The sequence below is a fragment of the Aegilops tauschii genome, unplaced genomic scaffold, assembly GCF_002575655.3.
Source record: "Aegilops tauschii subsp. strangulata cultivar AL8/78 unplaced genomic scaffold, Aet v6.0 ptg001322l_obj, whole genome shotgun sequence".
NCBI classification, from domain to species: Eukaryota; Viridiplantae; Streptophyta; class Magnoliopsida; order Poales; family Poaceae; genus Aegilops; species Aegilops tauschii.
The window spans coordinates 1,711-19,441 of record NW_027333518.1 but is presented as its reverse complement, the minus strand read 5'-3'; the positions used below and the strand labels follow the sequence as shown (position 1 = coordinate 19,441).

The window sequence follows — 17,731 nt, the reverse complement described above, 5'->3', positions numbered from 1 at the left end:
ATAATTTCCATGTAGGCAGCCACGTCATTCCAATTTATGATTCAGAAATCCTACGTGGCATCGTCCGTCACGAAGGTTAGGGCCTGGTTTGGGCTGCGCGGGCCTCGGGCTAATCCTTGACGGCCGAGAACCGTCATGGACGACTTGATGTCAAATTATGACGCGATATACATGACGGAATTCAAATCTGTCATGCATGGCCACGCATGACAGTTTTCGCCTGGTCTGTGACGGACATGAACTGTCATGTATTAACAGGTTTCTTATAGTGCTTTGAACAGCTATAAAATCTTCAGGTTCAGGTTCAAAGCACAAGAGTTCAGGGATCTAGATCAGGTCAACAACAAATGAGAAACAACTGTCCGCAACAGGATATCAAACTTATATGCATGCCCAAATCAAACACAATTAAATTATATTCAGATGGACCTTGATTAGGCATTCGCTACACTAATCGGGTATAGTGCTTGCTGTTCATTATTCTTGCTATCAGCTAGAGAAAATGGCCAGAGAGTTTCAGATTTTAGTTAACTAATCATCATCATTATAGTATGAGCTTCTGGTTTTGCAATGCAGTAGCCGTATGTAAAGGTAGCCAAGATGAGATAATGGGGAGGGAGGGGGCTGTGCGCATGGACCGCTGGTACAGGTACGCTTTATACGTTACTCAAAAAAAAAATAACGCTTTATACATGTACCACGGTCCAGAAATTTTTCGGCCACAACACGCAACAGCGGGCTGCTTTTGCGTTTCCGAGTGCAGAAAACAGAGAGGAGGGCGGCGGCTGGAGAAGGAGATCGAGAGGACGGCGATGCTTAGCAGCGCCGGTGGCGATTACCCATGGATCCGGTGTGCAGGTGAGCGGCGGTGTGCACCCCATCCCCTTGCCCCTTCCTCTCGCCCCTCCCCTCCCCAATCCTATATGGTATTTGCGCTGCGGGCTGGCCGTGCCGGCCCTTGCTGTGTGGCTGTGCCGGCGGCGTTTTGTAGTGTTTGATTTGTTAGCTTCGGCGCCGCCTCGCTGATTTCTCTGACCCATTGTGGCAGGTTGCCAATCTTCATCGATGGGGTTGTCCCCGCTGGCTCGGATCTGAACGACGGGAGCGAGGCCGGTAGTGGCGGTCCAGTAGGCGTGCGGGAGTCGTCTGTGGCTGCGTACTTCAATGGCGGCGACCCCGCCCGGAACGATGCGAACAGTCTAGTCAGTCAGGCGAGTCTGCGATCAAACCATATCCGCGACCACCCGGCTGAATCTTCAGCGTGTTTGGTTGGAGGTAATTACATTTAGGGAATGGAAATTGAAAGGGTACGAGACTTCAAATCTACTGTTTGAATCGAGGGATTGGAAATTCAGAAGGGAATAGGCATGGGACTTTAGGCTTCAACTCCCACCATTTTATTAACACGGGAGGGGGTGGGAGTTGGAAAGGAATTGTTTTAGTGAGTCAATCTTAGCCCTTCATCATAAATTACGTTAACTTCCCATGTCTAGTTACTCATCAATTCCCATGAAACAAATAAGGGAATACTGTTTCTCTTTAAATCTCACACATAATTTGTATTGTGTGCCAAACAGAGGATTAAGAATAAGACGTCTCATCCCATGTTTAATCTTAATACAACTCCCTACTCTAAACTCCCATACCCCTTCCCAAATATTACCAAATGCGCAGGCATGGCCCAAAAAAAGTTCAGTGATTTTGCTGCACCCGCTATCCTATTGTTGTGCTTGTGGGGATTGGAAAACAAAGTAATAAGCTCATGCGGTCATGCCTGTCTTGTGCCCCCGTAAGGAATTATATAGATTGATTTAAGGATGACCATCGTACGGAATAGAGCCGGGGGGAGGGGTGTTGTTGTTGATGGGGTCGTGTGCTTGGGATGTATCGAAATACTGAGCATTTCCAGCGGCGCCCCCAGCAAGCCCCCCAAGGCCCTTTCTTATCGTTGGCGCTGAAAGCGCAGCCGCGCCCCCCCCAAAAGCCCATTTTTCGCCAGTTAGGGCCGAATTTGGCGTCGGCAGACCCAGGCCGAACCCAGCGCGCTGGGGGCGCCCGGGGGCGCCGGGGCAATCGGTTTTGGGGCGAAAGAACGGCGGGCCCGCCGAGTCAGCGACCCCGCGCCCGCATCGTCCTCATCGCCTCGGTTTCCCGCGGGGAGGCTGGCGCGCTGGTCAGCCTTCCATTGATGCCTCACGGGTGCCGCAGCGAAGGCATGGCGATGCGTGTCCGGCCCTCTCCCGCCACGCATACACACGGCGGACACACGCTCGCCGCCCGCCCGCGGCTATAAAAGCCACCTCTCCCACACCGGTGAGACGCACACTTGCACTCTCTCTACCACCGACGCTCCCGTCTCTCCTCTCTCCTTGGCGTCCCTCCTTTTTCCCCATTGCCGAGCGCTACCCCTGCGCGAGGACGAGGCCCGCCTCCTCTACGAGGCCGGCTACCCGGCCCCGCCGGACATGCGGGTGTCGTGGAGGAGCGCCGGCAGGGTCCAGTGCCGCCGCCTCCCTCTGGGGCGGACCCGTGGGTGGAGATCGCCCGCATCCACGCCTCACTGCCGCAGTCGGCGAGGGACGGGCCGAGGTTCACCTCTGACAGCACGCTGTGGGAGCCGTACTTCAGGCGGCGTCACGCCGAGCAACTCGAGGCCACCAACGGCATCGAACCCCGCGGCCTCCAAAACTCGGAAGGGTGCCGCCGATGGTGGGCGTGCCAGGCCACACGTTGGAGGCCGTCCTCGAATACATCGAGGGCGGCAACACGCCGCGGCTGGAGTACCCGTCGGCCCCCACCTTCTCCCTCCGGTGTGGCAGCTCGTGGACGCCGAGGCGCATGGAGCCGGAGTCCTCCTTGTCTGGCTCCCGCTCCCGCTCCTCCGGCTCACCCGCTCTCCGCCCTGTCAAGCCGGAGCCCCAAGACACGCCGCTCGGTCGGCGCACCCGCGGCGGCGGCATCGCCATCAACGAGCCCTCCCCACCTCTGCCCGGCTCGTTAGGCCGAAGAAGGAGCCGTGCGTCGTCGAGCCGGTGCTCCTCGCCATGAAGGTTTCCTTTATTAGTTTGTTTTTCACAAGTTCCTGTAAATATGTCAATGAACTCGCCAAGTTTGCTCGAATTTGCGTCGTGTTTGGCTGAACTGTGGCCGAGTTTTGTTTTTGAAAAAAAACAAAAAAACGGCGTCTGGGGCCGGCCTTGGGTCGGCGGTTGGGAAACATCTCGCCCCGACGCCGAGATTTTCGCCGGCGCGCCCCCAGGCGGCGCTATTTGAGCGCCCCTGGGGGGGCCAAATCGAGTGGATATGCTCTAATGCTCGCATGCTGTGATTAGGTGTTGTGTGCTCTGATTTTTTTGTTGTTCTGGTAGCAGAGAAGTAGAAGTGTAGGGTTCTGACTTCTGAGTCCGCCGTCTATGCACTGAATCTTCTTTCTATTTTGCTGGACAGAGTTAGCGTGGTTGCGAGCGCCATGCGCTAGCAGAATGGGTGCTCTGGAGAAAATGATAAGAGGATTTGCAGAGAGGGATGGCGAAGAAGTGATCAAGCTGGAGCTGGGCAACACCTTCAACTCACTGACAAAGGCATACCACTGCTACAATTTGTATTCCTGGGAGCACAGATTGATACTCACTCCGTCCCAAAATGTAAGATCATTTTTTATCATTTTTGTCATATGATAGTGTAAAAGTGTTAAAAATGATCTTACATTTTGGGATGGATGGAGTATCAGATATGGAAAGAGCCGGCTCAATCCTGAGAAGTGGAAGACAATGCAGGAAATTGTTTGTGGACGCTCGGTAGGGAGTTCAGCCTAAGATATGTAAGTTGCTGAGCTGAATTTAAGATGTACCGTGCTGACAAATATTCTCGTTGGTTTGTCTAGGGGAAACCTTTGCATGAGAACAGGTGCGGGTGTACATGAGGTTGTAGTTTGATCGCCAGTCCGATGAGAGCTACGAGGAGAAAAGAACCAAGATTGTAAGTTAAAACTGTTCTGTGACGAAGAGTCTAGTCTTGAATGAGTGAGCTGACAAAAACCGTTTCACATTCAGGGTGGCGACGTCCTCAAAACGAACTCGTCAATTGAAATACATGCCAGCAAGGTGTACACTCGGGCGAGCAATTCGGCCAAATTTTGTACTAGTTGGGTGGGTATCGGGTCGAACAGGCTGAGAACAATGAATTATACAGGGCAACACACACTCGGCCTGAAAAGAAGGGAGAAATGGAGCAGGGTTGTTTTCCTGGTGAAGATGATTGACAATTGAGCAGAATCTGAATGTGAATGTGGTATGTTCGAACATATGGGCATGTTATGCTGTCATGTTCTTAAGGTGTGCACAAGTACAGAAATTGTGAAGCTGATCATTAGCCCAATCCTGGGAGCTAACCTATACTATTTGTTTTGCATGAGACAGATTATGGACTATCGTGGCATGACAGAGATACCAGAAAGGCACATTGTAAAAAGGTGGACAAGGGATGTGAGGGATGTTTTGCCAGATCACCTTCAGCATTACCAGGGAGACCAGCTCTGTGCCACCGCGCTAACATTCAGGCATACAAGAATGTACGTCAAGGCACTAGAGCTGGTTAAGCTCGAAGATGTGAGTGTGGAAGCGTATGAAAGACTGATGAGTCTGTTCGAGCAAGCCATTGTTGTGATGACGCCATTTGAGCATGCCAGGGATGGGCTTGGGCTCGAGGACCGTGCTACCAATAAGCAAGCCACCAAGGTAGCTGAGCAGGCAGTAACTGTTGACAGCGCACACGACAGGATGTCAGGGCACAGCAACCTCCTTCGTGATTGGGAGCACCCCTGAAGATGAGGACTGCAGGGAGGCCTATGAACACGAGGGACAAGACGCTGTATGAAGGCCTGAGCAAAGAGGAGTAGATTCTGTAGCATCTGCAAAACGCAGGGTCGTAAGAGAACAACATGCCCGCAGCAAGGAGACGCTCCTAAAACGCAGATGAAGGAAGCAAAGTGCAGCAACCTATTGATACGGACGATGGGATGAGAGGTAATCGGACATGACAGAGGTAATCGGATATATCGACAGAATGAAAAATCGGCGAGCCGTGCCATGCCAACCGAACCAACTGAAAAACCAGAGTTTGGGGAGACAAGTACCCGGTTTAATTATTATTATTAGGGGAGATATAAGTGCCCCTATGCTTTAATACATGTTCAACACAACTTGGCAGGGTAACATCCCAGAAGAATATTTATTCAGCATGGAGTTAGGAACCAAGTCAACTCCATGTGTTGTAGCTTTTTATTTATTCCTTATTAGGCTTCAGATCCAGAGGAGGGGTAGCACTCCATCACTGCACTCCATCTTGCCCTTCTCCACACCTGTAGTTCAACAAAAGCACATTCAGCTCAAGGCTGCTGTCATGGATCTAAAACCCCAGGAAAGTTCATGGTACTAATGGTGGGCAGAGTATCCAATTCAGCATTGTAAATTGCATGGTATGAATAAAACGAAAGAAAAATACTTGCCTGCATACCTAAGGGCGGTGGCCCCAGCCCATTATGCTATCCTGGCATCTTTTGCCCTTTATCAGCAGTCTCAAGAGATATGGAGCTCCTGTTTTTGATGTTCTAAGTTTGAACCGTACATTGTCATAGTTCCACAATGTCTCATAATAATAGGTTTTACCATATTTGAGGGTGGGTTTCCACTTCTCCAGCACACCACACGACAGTGAAGCCCAGCTAACTAAGAGCTCCTTAGGCCGCTGAATATAGTATCCAGTCCTTGAGTTCCATTTATCAAGTAAAGATTCATGAATCTCCGTGAACCTCTGTGCCTCACATAATACTACAGAGTACCTTGCCAGTGAAGTTGTCATCTGAAAGAAGTCGCTGACTCCATGTTTGTACCGAGAAAGAATCTTCAAAGCTCTCTTCATTGCCCTTTTGCCTAGATCAAGGTTTGCAAGGTTTGACCTACGACCAACTAGGTCTCTATAACTTCCACCGATTCCTAGAGAAATGGATCCGGGGAGCATACTTGAATATTCGGCGAATGAATGGATAATTCCTTGGGGATTTATGTATCCACCGATATACAGGTTATCGCTTCTAATCAGAAATACCACCTGATCATGGCCATTTACAATCTTGTTATATAACCAGGCCGGCGGTGGTTTTGCAACTCCAGTCTGATTTTCAAGCACAGGCAGACCTTCCCTTGACATGGTAAATGGCGAGCGCATTTTGGCTACTCGACGTCCTTCCCGAGCCAACCTAGCATAGTCCTCTAGATCCGCTTCCATCCCAATAAGTGGCACTCTGCCAATTAAAAAAGAACTAATTACTAAAGGCCATGAAATATTCGCATACTGTATACTTGTATTTATGCATTTAGTATAAGGAAAATAAAAACAAAAAAAAGAGGTTCATACCCATTAATACTCTCAGGAATCTTGATAGCACTAGCAGGTTGAAATGCAATTACAACTCCTACCAATGTAATGAGAAGCTTTGCAATAGGAGTGAGTCTCTGCACAAAAAATGAAGACAAAGATGATTATGAGTACTTGTCTTTTGGTACGTACTTATATTTTTATATTTATTTTTTGCCGCTGCCGGGGTTGATACTAAAACTGAGTGTCGTAAATCTCATGAGATACAAGCCTATTTATTGTTTAGGAAAACTCTTAGTATTATCTACCGAGTCATTTGCTCGGTCCCACACACACCGCATCCATATCTCTCCCAGTCATATCTTTTCTCCGCGACTTTTCTCGCCCGCAACTTATCTTTCTCCTCCATTTAAAGCATCTTCAACAGCCGCGCCAAAAGACGCGCTCGCGGTAAACTGGGCTTTTAGCACGTGCGGGACGTTTTCGCGCGCTCCAGCGGTGGCGGGAAACGATTGCGCGCGCGCGGGAAAAGGCGGCAGCCCGCACGCTAGATTTGGCGCACCGCGTTCGGCGCGCCTATAAATTGCGGCGCCCTCTGCCACTCTCTCTCGCTCCCTCTAGCGCTTTCTCTCCTCGCCGCCGACACGACACCACCGCGCCATCATGCCGCCTCGCCGCCGGGGAGGTTCGGGTTACCGCGGCGTCCGCGTGCGTCCGTCCGGCACATACTCCGCCTCGATCCGGTTGGGCGGTGGCGTGCGCCTCGGCCTCGGAACCTTCGACACCGCCCAGGACGGTGCCCGCGCGTACGACGCTGCGGCGTGGCGCCTCCGACGGTCCCGTTGGGACATGAACTTCACTGACGTGGCGACGCCGGAGCGGGCACATGAGTTGGCTCCTTTCCCGCGGCTTATCACCGACGAGGATCGGCGCAAAAACCGGAGGCGGGAGCGCTGTCTTAGCCTGGCCGAGATGGACGAGGAAGCCATGGCGTTGTGGAGGCAACGCTTCCCGCAAGATATTATCAATGAGGAACAGTTCTTCACCGAGAGGAGGGCGGGGAGGGAGGAGAGGAGGAAGGAGCGAGCCGCCTATCACGAGGACAAGCGAACGCGAAAGGCGGTCGCTAAATACAACATCGCGCTAGAAGATGCGTAGTCCTGGGACTCCCGCGACGAGCGGTTCCTTGACGCCTACGCTCCAACGTCTGAGGAGGACATCACCGAGGCAGAGTCCGAGTCGGAGAATGACGAGTAGTAGTAGTTTTTCGTTTTATTTATGTATCGTAGAACTATGTACTATGGACTATGTATTGTAGGAGAAGACTGAACTATGTACGCATTTCTATAAAATATAGCGCGCCTGCTGGAGCGGCTCGGGCGCGCTTTATTTTGCGGCGACCGCTGGAGCCAGCGCACCGCCGCGCGCAAAACCTGGCTCACCCGGCGCTGTATTCTGACTTTTAACGCGTCGCGCGTTGCGCGGCTTTTGGAGATGCTCTTACCCCCTTACCTCTCGCCGGATATGGAGACAGCTCTCGGCCGCTACCACCACTTTCCCCGCCACCGTGAATATAGAGAGGATTCAGACGCCGACCACCCTCCCGCGCATCCAAATCCCGACCGCGAAATTGATGCAACATCGCCGGTTGCATCACCGAGCGTCGCGGGTTGCTGTGATAGAGCTTCCTCGCGCGCCTGCCAGCGCTACGATGGAGATTCAGCGTGCGACCGCCAGCGCTGCGATAGAGGATCGCGTGTCGGCGCTGCAATGGAGCACCGCGTGCTGCTGAGGGCGATGCGATAGAGCTTCAGCGTGCGACCGCCGGCGCTGTGATAGAGGATCGCGTGCCGGCGCTGCAATGGAGCATCGCGTGGTGCTGAGGGCGACGCGATAGAGCTTCAGCATGCCACGGACGGCGCGTCGAGCCGGAGTTCCCCTCGCGTGAACCACCTGGTGCTGCGACCCGCGTATCTTGCCGGCAACGGAATCTGACAACGAAACACGCACGGTGGTGTGCACGCGGCGGCGGAGTCTCAATGCAGCGTGGGCGGGTTGCAATGTTCAGATGCTACTCTCGTCAGTGCTGCCGGCGATGTGGCGCTCCTCGGCGGCCACCGGTGCTGCGATGCAACGTTCATCGACGTCAGCCGGCATTGTAATGGAGCACTGCGTGCTGCCGAGGACGCTGCAATGGAGCTTCAGCGTGTGACCGCTGGCGCGTCGAGCCGGAGTTCTCCCTCGCGTAAACCACCTGCTGCTGCGACCCGTGTATCTCGCCGGCGACGGAAGCTGACAACGCAACACGCATGGTGGTGCACGCGCGGCGGCGGAGCTTCAATGCAGCGTGGAGAGGGGTAGTTGCAATGTTCAGATGCAACTCCCGTCAGTGTTGCCGGCAATGCGGCGCTCATCGACGGCAGCGGGCACAGCGACACGGCGCTCCTCGGCAACTTCCAGTGCTGCAAAACGCTCGTCGGTGCTGTCGGCGGTTCTATGCAACACGTGTGTCGCTGCGAAGAGGAACCAGTGATGCGCGATGCAGCGCTCATCGGCGGCGTCGGTGCTGTGGTGGAGGCACTAGTGCTGCGGGAGCGGCGGCAGTGCTGCAAAGCATCCACGGTCAGAGTGGGGGTGGCGGAGCTGCAAGGCACCAATGGCAAGGACGGTGGCCGGCGTCGCTCTGATTTTTTGTAGCACGAGTGCTGCCGCGTGGCGAGAGATGCAACAGGTAGTGCGCAGCCTCGTGTCTCGTCGGGGTCGCAGCATCCGCTGCTGGGTGGCCGCCGGCGCCGGTGCCACGGCGGAAGCGTTGAAGCTCATGTGGTGTCGCGTTGTGTGTAGACCCGGGGAAAGGAAAGGAAGACTGGCTGCATCACATGAATCGAACGGCCACCGCGCCTGAATCGTACGGCTGGCTAGCCGGATGATTTCCTGGGGAAATCATCCGGCTGATCCGTAGCAGCCGCCGCTATTGTTTGTCACCGCTTAACCGACAGATCGATTAGACATATCCTCCTCTAATTAAGATCTAGTCTAGTAAAAAACTGCTCAGATTCTAAAAAAGACTGCTGGAATCTACTTCCACTGGAGTATATATATATACATAAAAGGGGGAGAAGGCATCGGTACCTGATTGTTGACGATGCTGCGGTTGACTGATGTGTCCGCCTCAACCTCCTCCGCCGCCGCTACGGCCTCCACCGGCGACAAATCAACCGCCGCCGCCGCTACGGCCTCCACCTGCAAAGTCGCCGCTTCTTCCCAGTCCATCGTAGCAGCGGGCAGCGGCAGCGTCTCGGGAGTGCGCAGAGAGTGGCGGCGCAGGCCCAGTGCTCACGGGCAGGTGGCGAGCAAGAGCAGCGTGAGGGGAATGTGGAGGAATAAATAAAAAGGGAAAATCGTGGCGGCGCAGGCCCAGTGCTCACGGGCAGGTGGCGAGCAAGAGCAGCGTGAGGAGGGGATTCCTTTGTGTGGAGCAATAAATAAAAGGGCAAATCGTGTTTTAGACGAGTATGTGGGATAAGCGATAATACTACATCCTACATCCACGGAGAGACAAATGGGATACCCGCCTAAAGCACATCGCTTCCTTCCACTACCGTTACGCTGTGTTGTGCAGCCTGTGCTTACGTTGTTTACGCTGGAGCGCCAAACTCCCAAGCATCAACCAACGGCACATAGCTACAAACTAAACAACATAGTTAATTGCAAGGAACTACCACACTTCGGCACGTCGTGACGAATCAGTACCATCAGTCATTTTTTTTGCAGTTCAGTACCAGCTCAGAGCCTAAGTGTTGCGAAACGGTCTGACAGTCGTATAAGCCCGTATTGACCACGTATCTGACCGACCGGCCCAAGTGTCAGGTGCCACGGTGGCCTACCCGCTCGGTCACTCGTTCCAGCCCGGCTCGTTCGCACCATGTAGCTGGGTCGGGGCTCGTCGGACCGGAGCCAACCGCACTCTGTCCCTCTCCTCGCCCCATCGCCCTCGTCGCTCCAATCCACCGCCACTCACCGCGCAGACCGCCGCGTCCGCCATCGCCGCCGCGCCATGGTCTTCGAGGATGAGAGCAGCGATGACTTGTCCAACCTGCAGATCTCCTCCTCCGAAGACGGTATGCATTATCAGGTCAGTGGTAGAGCTAGGGTGAGTTAGGGTTAGGGTTTCTGATTTAAGGATTTTGGGGATTTGCTGATCTGGTTTTCTGATTTGGGGATTTGCTCCTGTAGATTCCTGCTAGTATTGAAGACCAAGACTACAATGGCTTGGAGAAGGCATCAGAAGGGCTCTGCGTGGAGCATCGGCTGCCAACTGAGCGTCGTGTAGCTTTTGAATCATTTGAGACGGGCAGGAGGTTTCTAGTTTGTGCTCAGCCTGTAAGATTCATGCTCTCTCTCTATGTTCACTGTAATATAGTTGGTAGCCTCTGTTTAGTAAGTTAGTACTACTGATGGAGTACTCCTACTGATGATGAAGCACATTGTTTAGTTATTTATTAGTAAGTTAGTAGCTTTGATGCTCACCTTTGTTAAACATGCCACCTGATGTTAGTAATATATATGGGCAGCAGCTTAGTTGGTAGTGGAGATGCTCATAGTTTAGTTATTTATTAGTACTGAAGCTCACTGCAACATGTTGTGTAGGCATGTGCTCATGTATATTCATGTTTAGTTAAATTGCCCACTTTTTTGTAGTAGTATATATGACCAGCAGCTTAGTTAGCAGTGTAAATGCTAATTTTTAATTGAGGCAGTATAGGTTGCAGTAGAAGTAGCACTTTTTAGTTGACCACATGTATAGGTTGTAGTTCTTATGCTCTTAGTTGATTTTTTAAAAGTGCCCTTTCATAATTGTAATTCTTGAGAGAGTAACAATATAAATGTTTACTATATTACAGGAAAGTGAGAATTGTGGTTTTCTTGCGTGGGTTGACCCAGAGTGGCCTCCCACAATGCAAAATGCATTGTTGAAGCTTTGGGAAATGTTTGAAGACAGCAGGCATGCTAGGAGGAAGGATAACCTGGAAAGTTCACTTACTATCCACCACCTTAAAGAAGAGAAAAGGAATCTGGATGCCAACTATGACAAACTAGTTGAAGATGTCCATCAACTTCTCGGTGCACAGGAGGACAGGGTGTTGGATTTGAGCTATGTGCAAGCTAAGGAGAAGAGAGCTGAGGTTGCCAGTGCATCAGCTGTGGCTGGCATGAAGAATGAGATGGAGAAGAAAGAGGCAGAGAACTTGAAGCTGAAAGAGAAGTATAAAGTGCTGATGAACCTGCTAGAAGCTCAAGGCAGTGTCATTAGGAACCTGAAGACGAATCATTTGAAAGAGAAGGAAAAGCTAACTGAAGGCAACAACAATTTAAAGATTCAGGTTGATGAGCTCACCAAGTCTGTGAAAAAACTCACAGAAGAGAATGTGCAGCTGAACCTTCACATGTATGATCTCAAGAGGGGACATGAGAATCTGATAAAATGCAGGGATGAGTTAAAGCTCCAGCTAGCTGTTCAGTTCAATTCACTTGAGAAGAGCAAAGAGAAGTTGAAGTTGATCCATGACATCTTGAAGGAATGAGGTAGATGAAGATGATCTGGTAGATGAAGTAGAGCATACCTATCATGATATATGTTGCTTTGATAGAAGGCTTTGCTAATCTTTTGTGAAGGGTGGTTTAGTGAAGTGTAATGTATGGATGTAGTAGTTGTGAACAATGTTGAACTCCACTATGCTATGGTCTTTAGCTAATGTTGTAAGAATCTATTAATTATGGCTGTAAGAATCTATGGTTATGTTGAACTCCACTATGCTACGTTATTTAGCTAATGCTTTCTTAGATGGCTCAAGTTATACCTCTGATGAAATATGTTGCTTTGATGGCTGTTAGATGGCTCAAGTTATACCTCTAAACTAACGAATCCTGGTCCAAATCAAACCTTAGTGACGTTTTAGCCAAAAAAACGCTAACGTGGCCACTGTCCTATAGCCAAAAAACGCTCTGAGTGGTGGCCCTGGTTATAACAGCAATGCGTGGGGGCGAACAGGAAACGGATTGGGGATTTGGGGGAAAAACTAGGGTTAGGCGACGGCGGAGGCGATTCCTGAGCGGGCCGGCGGCGGAGGCGATCTCGCAGGGGGCGGCAGCGGCGGCGGCTGCGTCCAAGGCAATGTCGTGGTCTTCGGGTCATTCTCAGGCTCCCAGCTTCCGTCGAGCCTCTGGAAGGAGAGGGGACGAATCGAGGTCGCCGGTGCCCTACCGTGAGAGCCCGATGGCGTACGAGCCGGAGAAGCTCTGCTGGTGCAGGCCGCGTTGGAAGGCCCCGAGATGGATCTCATGGAGCCATCAGAACCCAGGCGGAGGTACTACGCCTGCGTGGATGCCATGGTGAGCTTCATTTTTGTTCTATTTTTCTGTTCATTAGATCTTCTCCCCTCTCAAACCCTGATTTCTGTTGGTACAGCATGGTAGTTGTGGCTTTGTTGAATGGCATCATGATCATCTGCCCAAGTTTTTGAGTGATTTGATCGGAGATTTGCGGGATGAAGTGTGTAGGCTGAGAGGTGAATCAAGTGTTGCTGTGTTTGAAGATGACACTGCAGTTGTGGCTCTGCCTGAAGCTCAAAGAGGAAGAGAGGTGGTGGCTATGTCTTTGGAAGACCAGCTCAATGAGAAAAATGCAGAGATAGATGCACTGAAGGGGAAATATCAGAATGTTGTCTTTCTTTTTCTTGTCTTTGTGGTAGGTTTAGTGACAGCTAAGATGCTGCTGCAGTAAGCTTGTTTAGTGGTAGTTGTGGTCAGGTTTAGTGGTACTGGTCAGTAGTTTAGACTCAAGTGATCTTTTGGCACTGAAGATGCAAGTTGTGGTCAGGTTGATCCTTGGTTTACTGAATGGTTGTGGTCAGGTGTTGCTGGAACTGAATGTTTATCCTAGTCATGTTGATCCTAGTAATGTGTTAGCTAGGTGTCTTTGTAAAAAAGATTTGGTATGTTGATCCTAGTAATGAAGTATGTGGCCATTATGGCATTATCATCCAGTTTGAGCATGATCTAAACTCATCTAAAATGTTGAATAATATTGACATGAGCATGGTTTCTTGACAAATGACCAAATTTATGTGCATGATATGTTGACAGGAGCATCTTTGCAATAACACAAAAAGCATTGAATTCTTGAATAATGCCAAATGACCAAATATTGCAGGCATAATATGTTGACAGGAGCATGATATGTTCACAAATGACCAGATGAGACTTAGTACACATCAGACCCAACTTAGTACTACATCAGAACATACATGGTTTTGTAGCACAAACAACTTAGTTCAGAAGCAAAATCCATAAGCATTTTCTGGTACACATCAGACCAAAGTTGCAACATGCAACCATCAGAATCATTCTATCACTCAATGGTTACCACTGGCAGTAAAGAATTACATCAAGCGAGTATAATTCCCTAGGACACTTGAAGGAGCACCAGAAGTAGAAGGACCGGAAGATGAAGCTCCAGTAGCAAATCTTGGGGCAGTGAAAGGCCTTGCAAATCTTGCACTAGCTAACCCTCTAGCAGATCTGGCAGTAGCAGATCTTGCAGAAGCAGATCTTGCAGTAGCAGTCCTTGCTGGTGGCTACTATGATCCTGATGGAGTATCTTCATTCCTTGATCTTGCAGGTGGAGTGGCTTCATTCCTTGATCTTGCAGGTGGAGTAGCTGTTGGGGAACATAGTAATTTCAAAAAAAAAAATCCTACGTACATGCAGATCATGGTGATGCATAGCAACGAGAGGGAAGAGTGTTGTCTACGTACCCTCGTAGACCAAAAAGCGGAAGCGTTAGCGCAACGCGGTTGATGTAGTCGTACGTCTTCACGATCCGACCGATCAAGTACCGAACGCACGACACCTCCGAGTTCAGCACACGTTCAACTCGATGACGTCCCTCGAACTCCGATCCAACCGAGCTATGAGGGAGAGTTCCGTCAGCACGACGGCGTGGTGACGATGATGATGTTCTACCGACGCAGGGCTTCGCCTAAGCACCGCTACGATATTATCGAGGTGGATTATGGTGGAGGGGGGCACCGCACACGGCTAAGAGATCCAAGGGATCAATTGTTGTGTCTATGGGGTGCCCCCTCCTCCGTATATAAAGGAGGGAGGGAGGAGGTGGCCGGCCAAGGGGGAGAGGCGCGCCCAAGGGGGGGAGTCCTACTCCCACTAGGAGTAGGACTCCTCCCTTTCCTAGTAGGAGTAGGAGAGGGGGGAGCAAAGGGAGAGGAGGAGGAGGAGAGAGGGGGCCGGCCCCCTTTGCCCTAAACCAATTCGGTTTGGGCCTTGGGGGGGGGCCCACACCTCCCTTGCTGCCCTCTATTTCCACTAAGGCCCATGTAGGCCCATTAAGCTCCGGGGGGGAGGGGGTTCCGGTAACCCCCGGTACTCCGGTATTTATCCGGTAACCCCCGAAACTCTTTCGGTGTCCGAATCTGGCCCTTTCCTTTTCCACCTCAAGCTTCTCAGCATAATGTGGTGTAATCTCCTACAGAGATGCCTTTCCTCTCTCTCTGTTATTATCCCACCTCACCATCTGCTTGTCCTTAATACCATCAATCATAGTCCTAATACGTTTTTTCCTAAAATCTAGGATGTACTTGTGGAACACCTCAGACAGGTTGTTAACAACCAAGTCTGTCTTGCAGTTAGTGTCAAAAGCATGCCTAGCCCATGTGTGCTTAGGTATTCCACTTAGCCACTTCCAAGCTTCCTCACTCTCATTTTTCAAGTCATTCATGGCAATGTTAAACTTGTGCTGGTTATAAGCATAGCTGGCATTATCCATGCATTTTTTAAGATCTTCCCCCCTAAACCCAGCATTCTGGAAATTTGCATAGAGGTGTCTAAGGCAAAATCTTTGATGGCAGTTTGGAAAAACTTGGTTTACTGCATTTAGTAGCCCCTGTTCACATAGCATGCTAGACTTAGCTGATGTACTACTGCATCTAGAACATAACATGCTAATGCAGAACATAACAGCAAGAACATAACAGGAAGATGCATGCATACCTTCTGTCTATCAGACATGATAGTATAACGCCCAAATTTCCCAACTTCTCCTCCTAGACATATCTTCAGTTGGTGTAGAAACCAACACTAGTTAACTGTGTCCTCTTGTCGAACAATAGCAAATGCAAGTGGGAAAATATTATTATTCCCATCTTTTCTAGTGGCAGCCAGGATTTGAGCACCAGTGGTGAGCTTAATAAAGCATCCATCAACACCTGTTGTTGCAACCAAAGAACAATTTAAACTTCTATAAAGCACTACTAAACTATATATTTAAGTCACTAAAAATAACTATAAAGCATTACTAAACTATATATTTCAGTCACTAAAAAGAACTATAAAGCATTACTAAACTATATTGGCATAGTTAACAATGAACTAAAAAGATTGTGATGTACAAATAACAATGATTTGAGCAGCAGTGATAATGGCATAACTAACCAATGAATGGTCTGCATCCATTGAGAAATCCCTCCCTTGCTCCATTTATGCAGAAGAACATAGCATGAAAGATTGGTTCTGGATGTGGTATTTTTGTAGTTGGTTTTGGAGTAACTGTTGTAACTACAACTCTACTACCAGGGTTTGTATCCATGATGGTCTGAGCAAATCCCTAAGTCTGGGATACTGCTTCTTGTGCTTCCTAGCACAGCTTCTACAACAAGGTTTTTGGTCCTATAGGCCATGTGCCTTGGCACATCAACACCATACTTCTCATTGCAGTTGTTAATCATTGTGGTTGGATCAGACCTGAACAGTGACTCATAGGTCTTTGCAAGCCACTTGGCACTAATCCTTGATGTCTCAGTGCTGCCAGGGCAAGTGTGCTCCAGCCTTATTTTCTTAATAGCAAAAGTCTTCCCCCCTTTGATAACTGCAGCAACTATGCAAAACTGGCAGTGCTCTTTCTTACAACAGGCAATGATCCTTTGGTCTGAATTTCTGTGATACCTGAAGTCTCTGGCCTGTGTGATGTGCAAGCTCAACAAAGCATCTCTGAATTGCTGCTGATCCTTAAAGCACATGTACAGACATAACTGCTGATGTGGTTGCTCAAGTTTGTCATTGTACCAGATCCTTGGTTTCCTTTTCTTGGCCCTACTCTTCCTCCCTTTAGGTAGAACAAATGACAGTGGCTCATGTCCATCATCTTCATCCTCAAAAAGCAAACCATCATCTTCTTCATCTGATGAAGGAATGAAATCAGGTTTCACCTCCTCCAACACACTTGAATATGACCTAGTAGTAGGGCCTCTCCTAACTACCAGCTTCTTTCTCCTTTTTGCAGGTTTTTGCATTGCTGCTTCTTCTGTTGCAACAACATTGACCTCATCGTCCTTCTCCTGCTCCTCCTCCTCCTCCATCTCAAACAAATCCTCAACCTCAGTGTCACCCTCATAATGTACTTGTTCCTCTTCTGAATCTTCCATCTGAATATTGATCTTCAACTTCTTGCTTTGCTAGTTTATTCCCCTCAATTATCTCTGTGTCTTCACATATCCTGTACTTCTCCATGCAGAAAGGATTGTTATCACTGTCATATGCATCCTCACAGTCATCACTATTATTATGTCCCTCCTCTAGCAGTGCCTCTTCCTCCATTACAGCTTTCAGCTTCCCCTTACTGAAATTTCTGCTCTCTTGTGTGCACTGACTATGAAAAACAACACCTTCTTTATCAACAGCAAGAACTGCAGGCTCACTGAGATCATACACTAAAGGTGGTTCATACAATATAGTTGCTAAATCTTCTTCTCTCCTCTGACAGACATTGCTGTACTTTGATCTCACTAAATCTTCTTCTATTTGACGTACAAAAGGTGTTGTTGCCCTCACTAGCAAATTCAGAACTAAACTATGCTCATATTCCTTCTTAAGTTGCTGCAGTTTGATGTTTGTGTCAATCAATTCTAACACATGCTCTCTTTCCTCTCCACTGCCTAAATTCTTCATGTGGTACAGTTCATCAGAGAAGGAATAACCTTGTGTGTGCATCAGTGCATATAAGTTCAGAAATCTCACATCTGAGTTGCATATCTTCCTATCCAGATTATGTTGTGTATCAAAATGAATCCCAACATCCCAAACAGCATCATCCAAACTACAATTGACAGTACAAACAACATCATGAGCAACTAACACTAGCCCCCTGTTTTGAAATATACAGAAAGAAGGAGAGAAGAGAGGGACTTACAGCACACCGCCAGCTGCTCCACTGGTCCACTGATGGCTACTGCTAGGGTTGGCCACCCATATCTCTGCCAGCCTCAGCCTGTCCTCCATGGAC

At 49.6% G+C, this 17,731-nt stretch overlaps 3 protein-coding genes across 6 annotated transcripts; 2 read left to right on the top strand and 1 right to left on the bottom strand.

Annotated features, from left to right (window-relative positions):
* Positions 1-729: 729 nt before the first annotated feature.
* Positions 730-5,511, top strand: LOC141038822 (uncharacterized). Of its 4 annotated transcripts, none has more exons than XM_073506418.1 (7): positions 730-868; positions 1,049-1,275; positions 3,448-3,644; positions 3,731-3,797; positions 3,884-3,978; positions 4,053-4,334; positions 4,419-5,511. In XM_073506418.1, exons 1-4 carry the CDS (start codon positions 813-815, stop codon positions 3,755-3,757), a joined length of 507 nt encoding a protein of 168 aa, XP_073362519.1. In that variant the 5' UTR covers positions 730-812; the 3' UTR covers positions 3,758-3,797; positions 3,884-3,978; positions 4,053-4,334; positions 4,419-5,511. The 4 variants fall into 4 exon arrangements, with proteins under 4 accessions (XP_073362519.1, XP_073362522.1, XP_073362521.1 ...); XM_073506421.1 differs by having other exon boundaries at positions 731-858; positions 4,053-4,290; positions 4,419-5,307; XM_073506420.1 differs by having other exon boundaries at positions 731-858; positions 3,448-3,797; positions 4,053-4,290; positions 4,419-4,706.
* LOC141038821 (protein synthesis inhibitor I-like) lies at positions 4,782-9,927 on the bottom strand. Its single transcript, XM_073506417.1, has 5 exons — positions 9,508-9,927; positions 6,415-6,512; positions 5,507-6,301; positions 5,188-5,359; positions 4,782-4,832 (listed from the first exon to the last, which is right to left on the bottom strand). Exons 1-3 carry the CDS (start codon positions 9,646-9,648, stop codon positions 5,515-5,517), a joined length of 1,026 nt encoding a protein of 341 aa, XP_073362518.1. The 5' UTR covers positions 9,649-9,927; the 3' UTR covers positions 4,782-4,832; positions 5,188-5,359; positions 5,507-5,514.
* A 505-nt stretch (positions 9,928-10,432) lies between these two features.
* LOC141038823 (uncharacterized) lies at positions 10,433-11,960 on the top strand. Its single transcript, XM_073506422.1, has 3 exons — positions 10,433-10,510; positions 10,612-10,758; positions 11,280-11,960. The coding sequence occupies exons 1-3, from the start codon at positions 10,433-10,435 to the stop codon at positions 11,958-11,960; spliced, it is 906 nt and encodes a 301-aa protein (XP_073362523.1).
* Positions 11,961-17,731: the final 5,771 nt, after the last annotated feature.

Coding starts and splice junctions, on each gene's coding strand:
- LOC141038821 (XM_073506417.1), bottom strand. CDS start 9,648: ATGGACTGGGAAGAAGCGGCGACTTTGCAGGTGGAGGCCGTAGCGGCG. Junction 6,513..9,507: donor GCAGCATCGTCAACAATCAG/GTACCGATGCCT, acceptor TTTTTTGTGCAG/AGACTCACTCCTATTGCAAA. Junction 6,302..6,414: donor ATTCCTGAGAGTATTAATGG/GTATGAACCTCT, acceptor TTTAATTGGCAG/AGTGCCACTTATTGGGATGG.
- LOC141038822 (XM_073506418.1), top strand. CDS start 813: ATGCTTAGCAGCGCCGGTGGCGATTACCCATGGATCCGGTGTGCAGGT. Junction 869..1,048: donor CGGTGTGCAGGTGAGCGGCG/GTGTGCACCCCA, acceptor CCATTGTGGCAG/GTTGCCAATCTTCATCGATG. Junction 3,645..3,730: donor TACTCACTCCGTCCCAAAAT/GTAAGATCATTT, acceptor ATGGAGTATCAG/ATATGGAAAGAGCCGGCTCA.
- LOC141038823 (XM_073506422.1), top strand. CDS start 10,433: ATGGTCTTCGAGGATGAGAGCAGCGATGACTTGTCCAACCTGCAGATC. Junction 10,511..10,611: donor AAGACGGTATGCATTATCAG/GTCAGTGGTAGA, acceptor TTGCTCCTGTAG/ATTCCTGCTAGTATTGAAGA. Junction 10,759..11,279: donor TTCTAGTTTGTGCTCAGCCT/GTAAGATTCATG, acceptor ACTATATTACAG/GAAAGTGAGAATTGTGGTTT.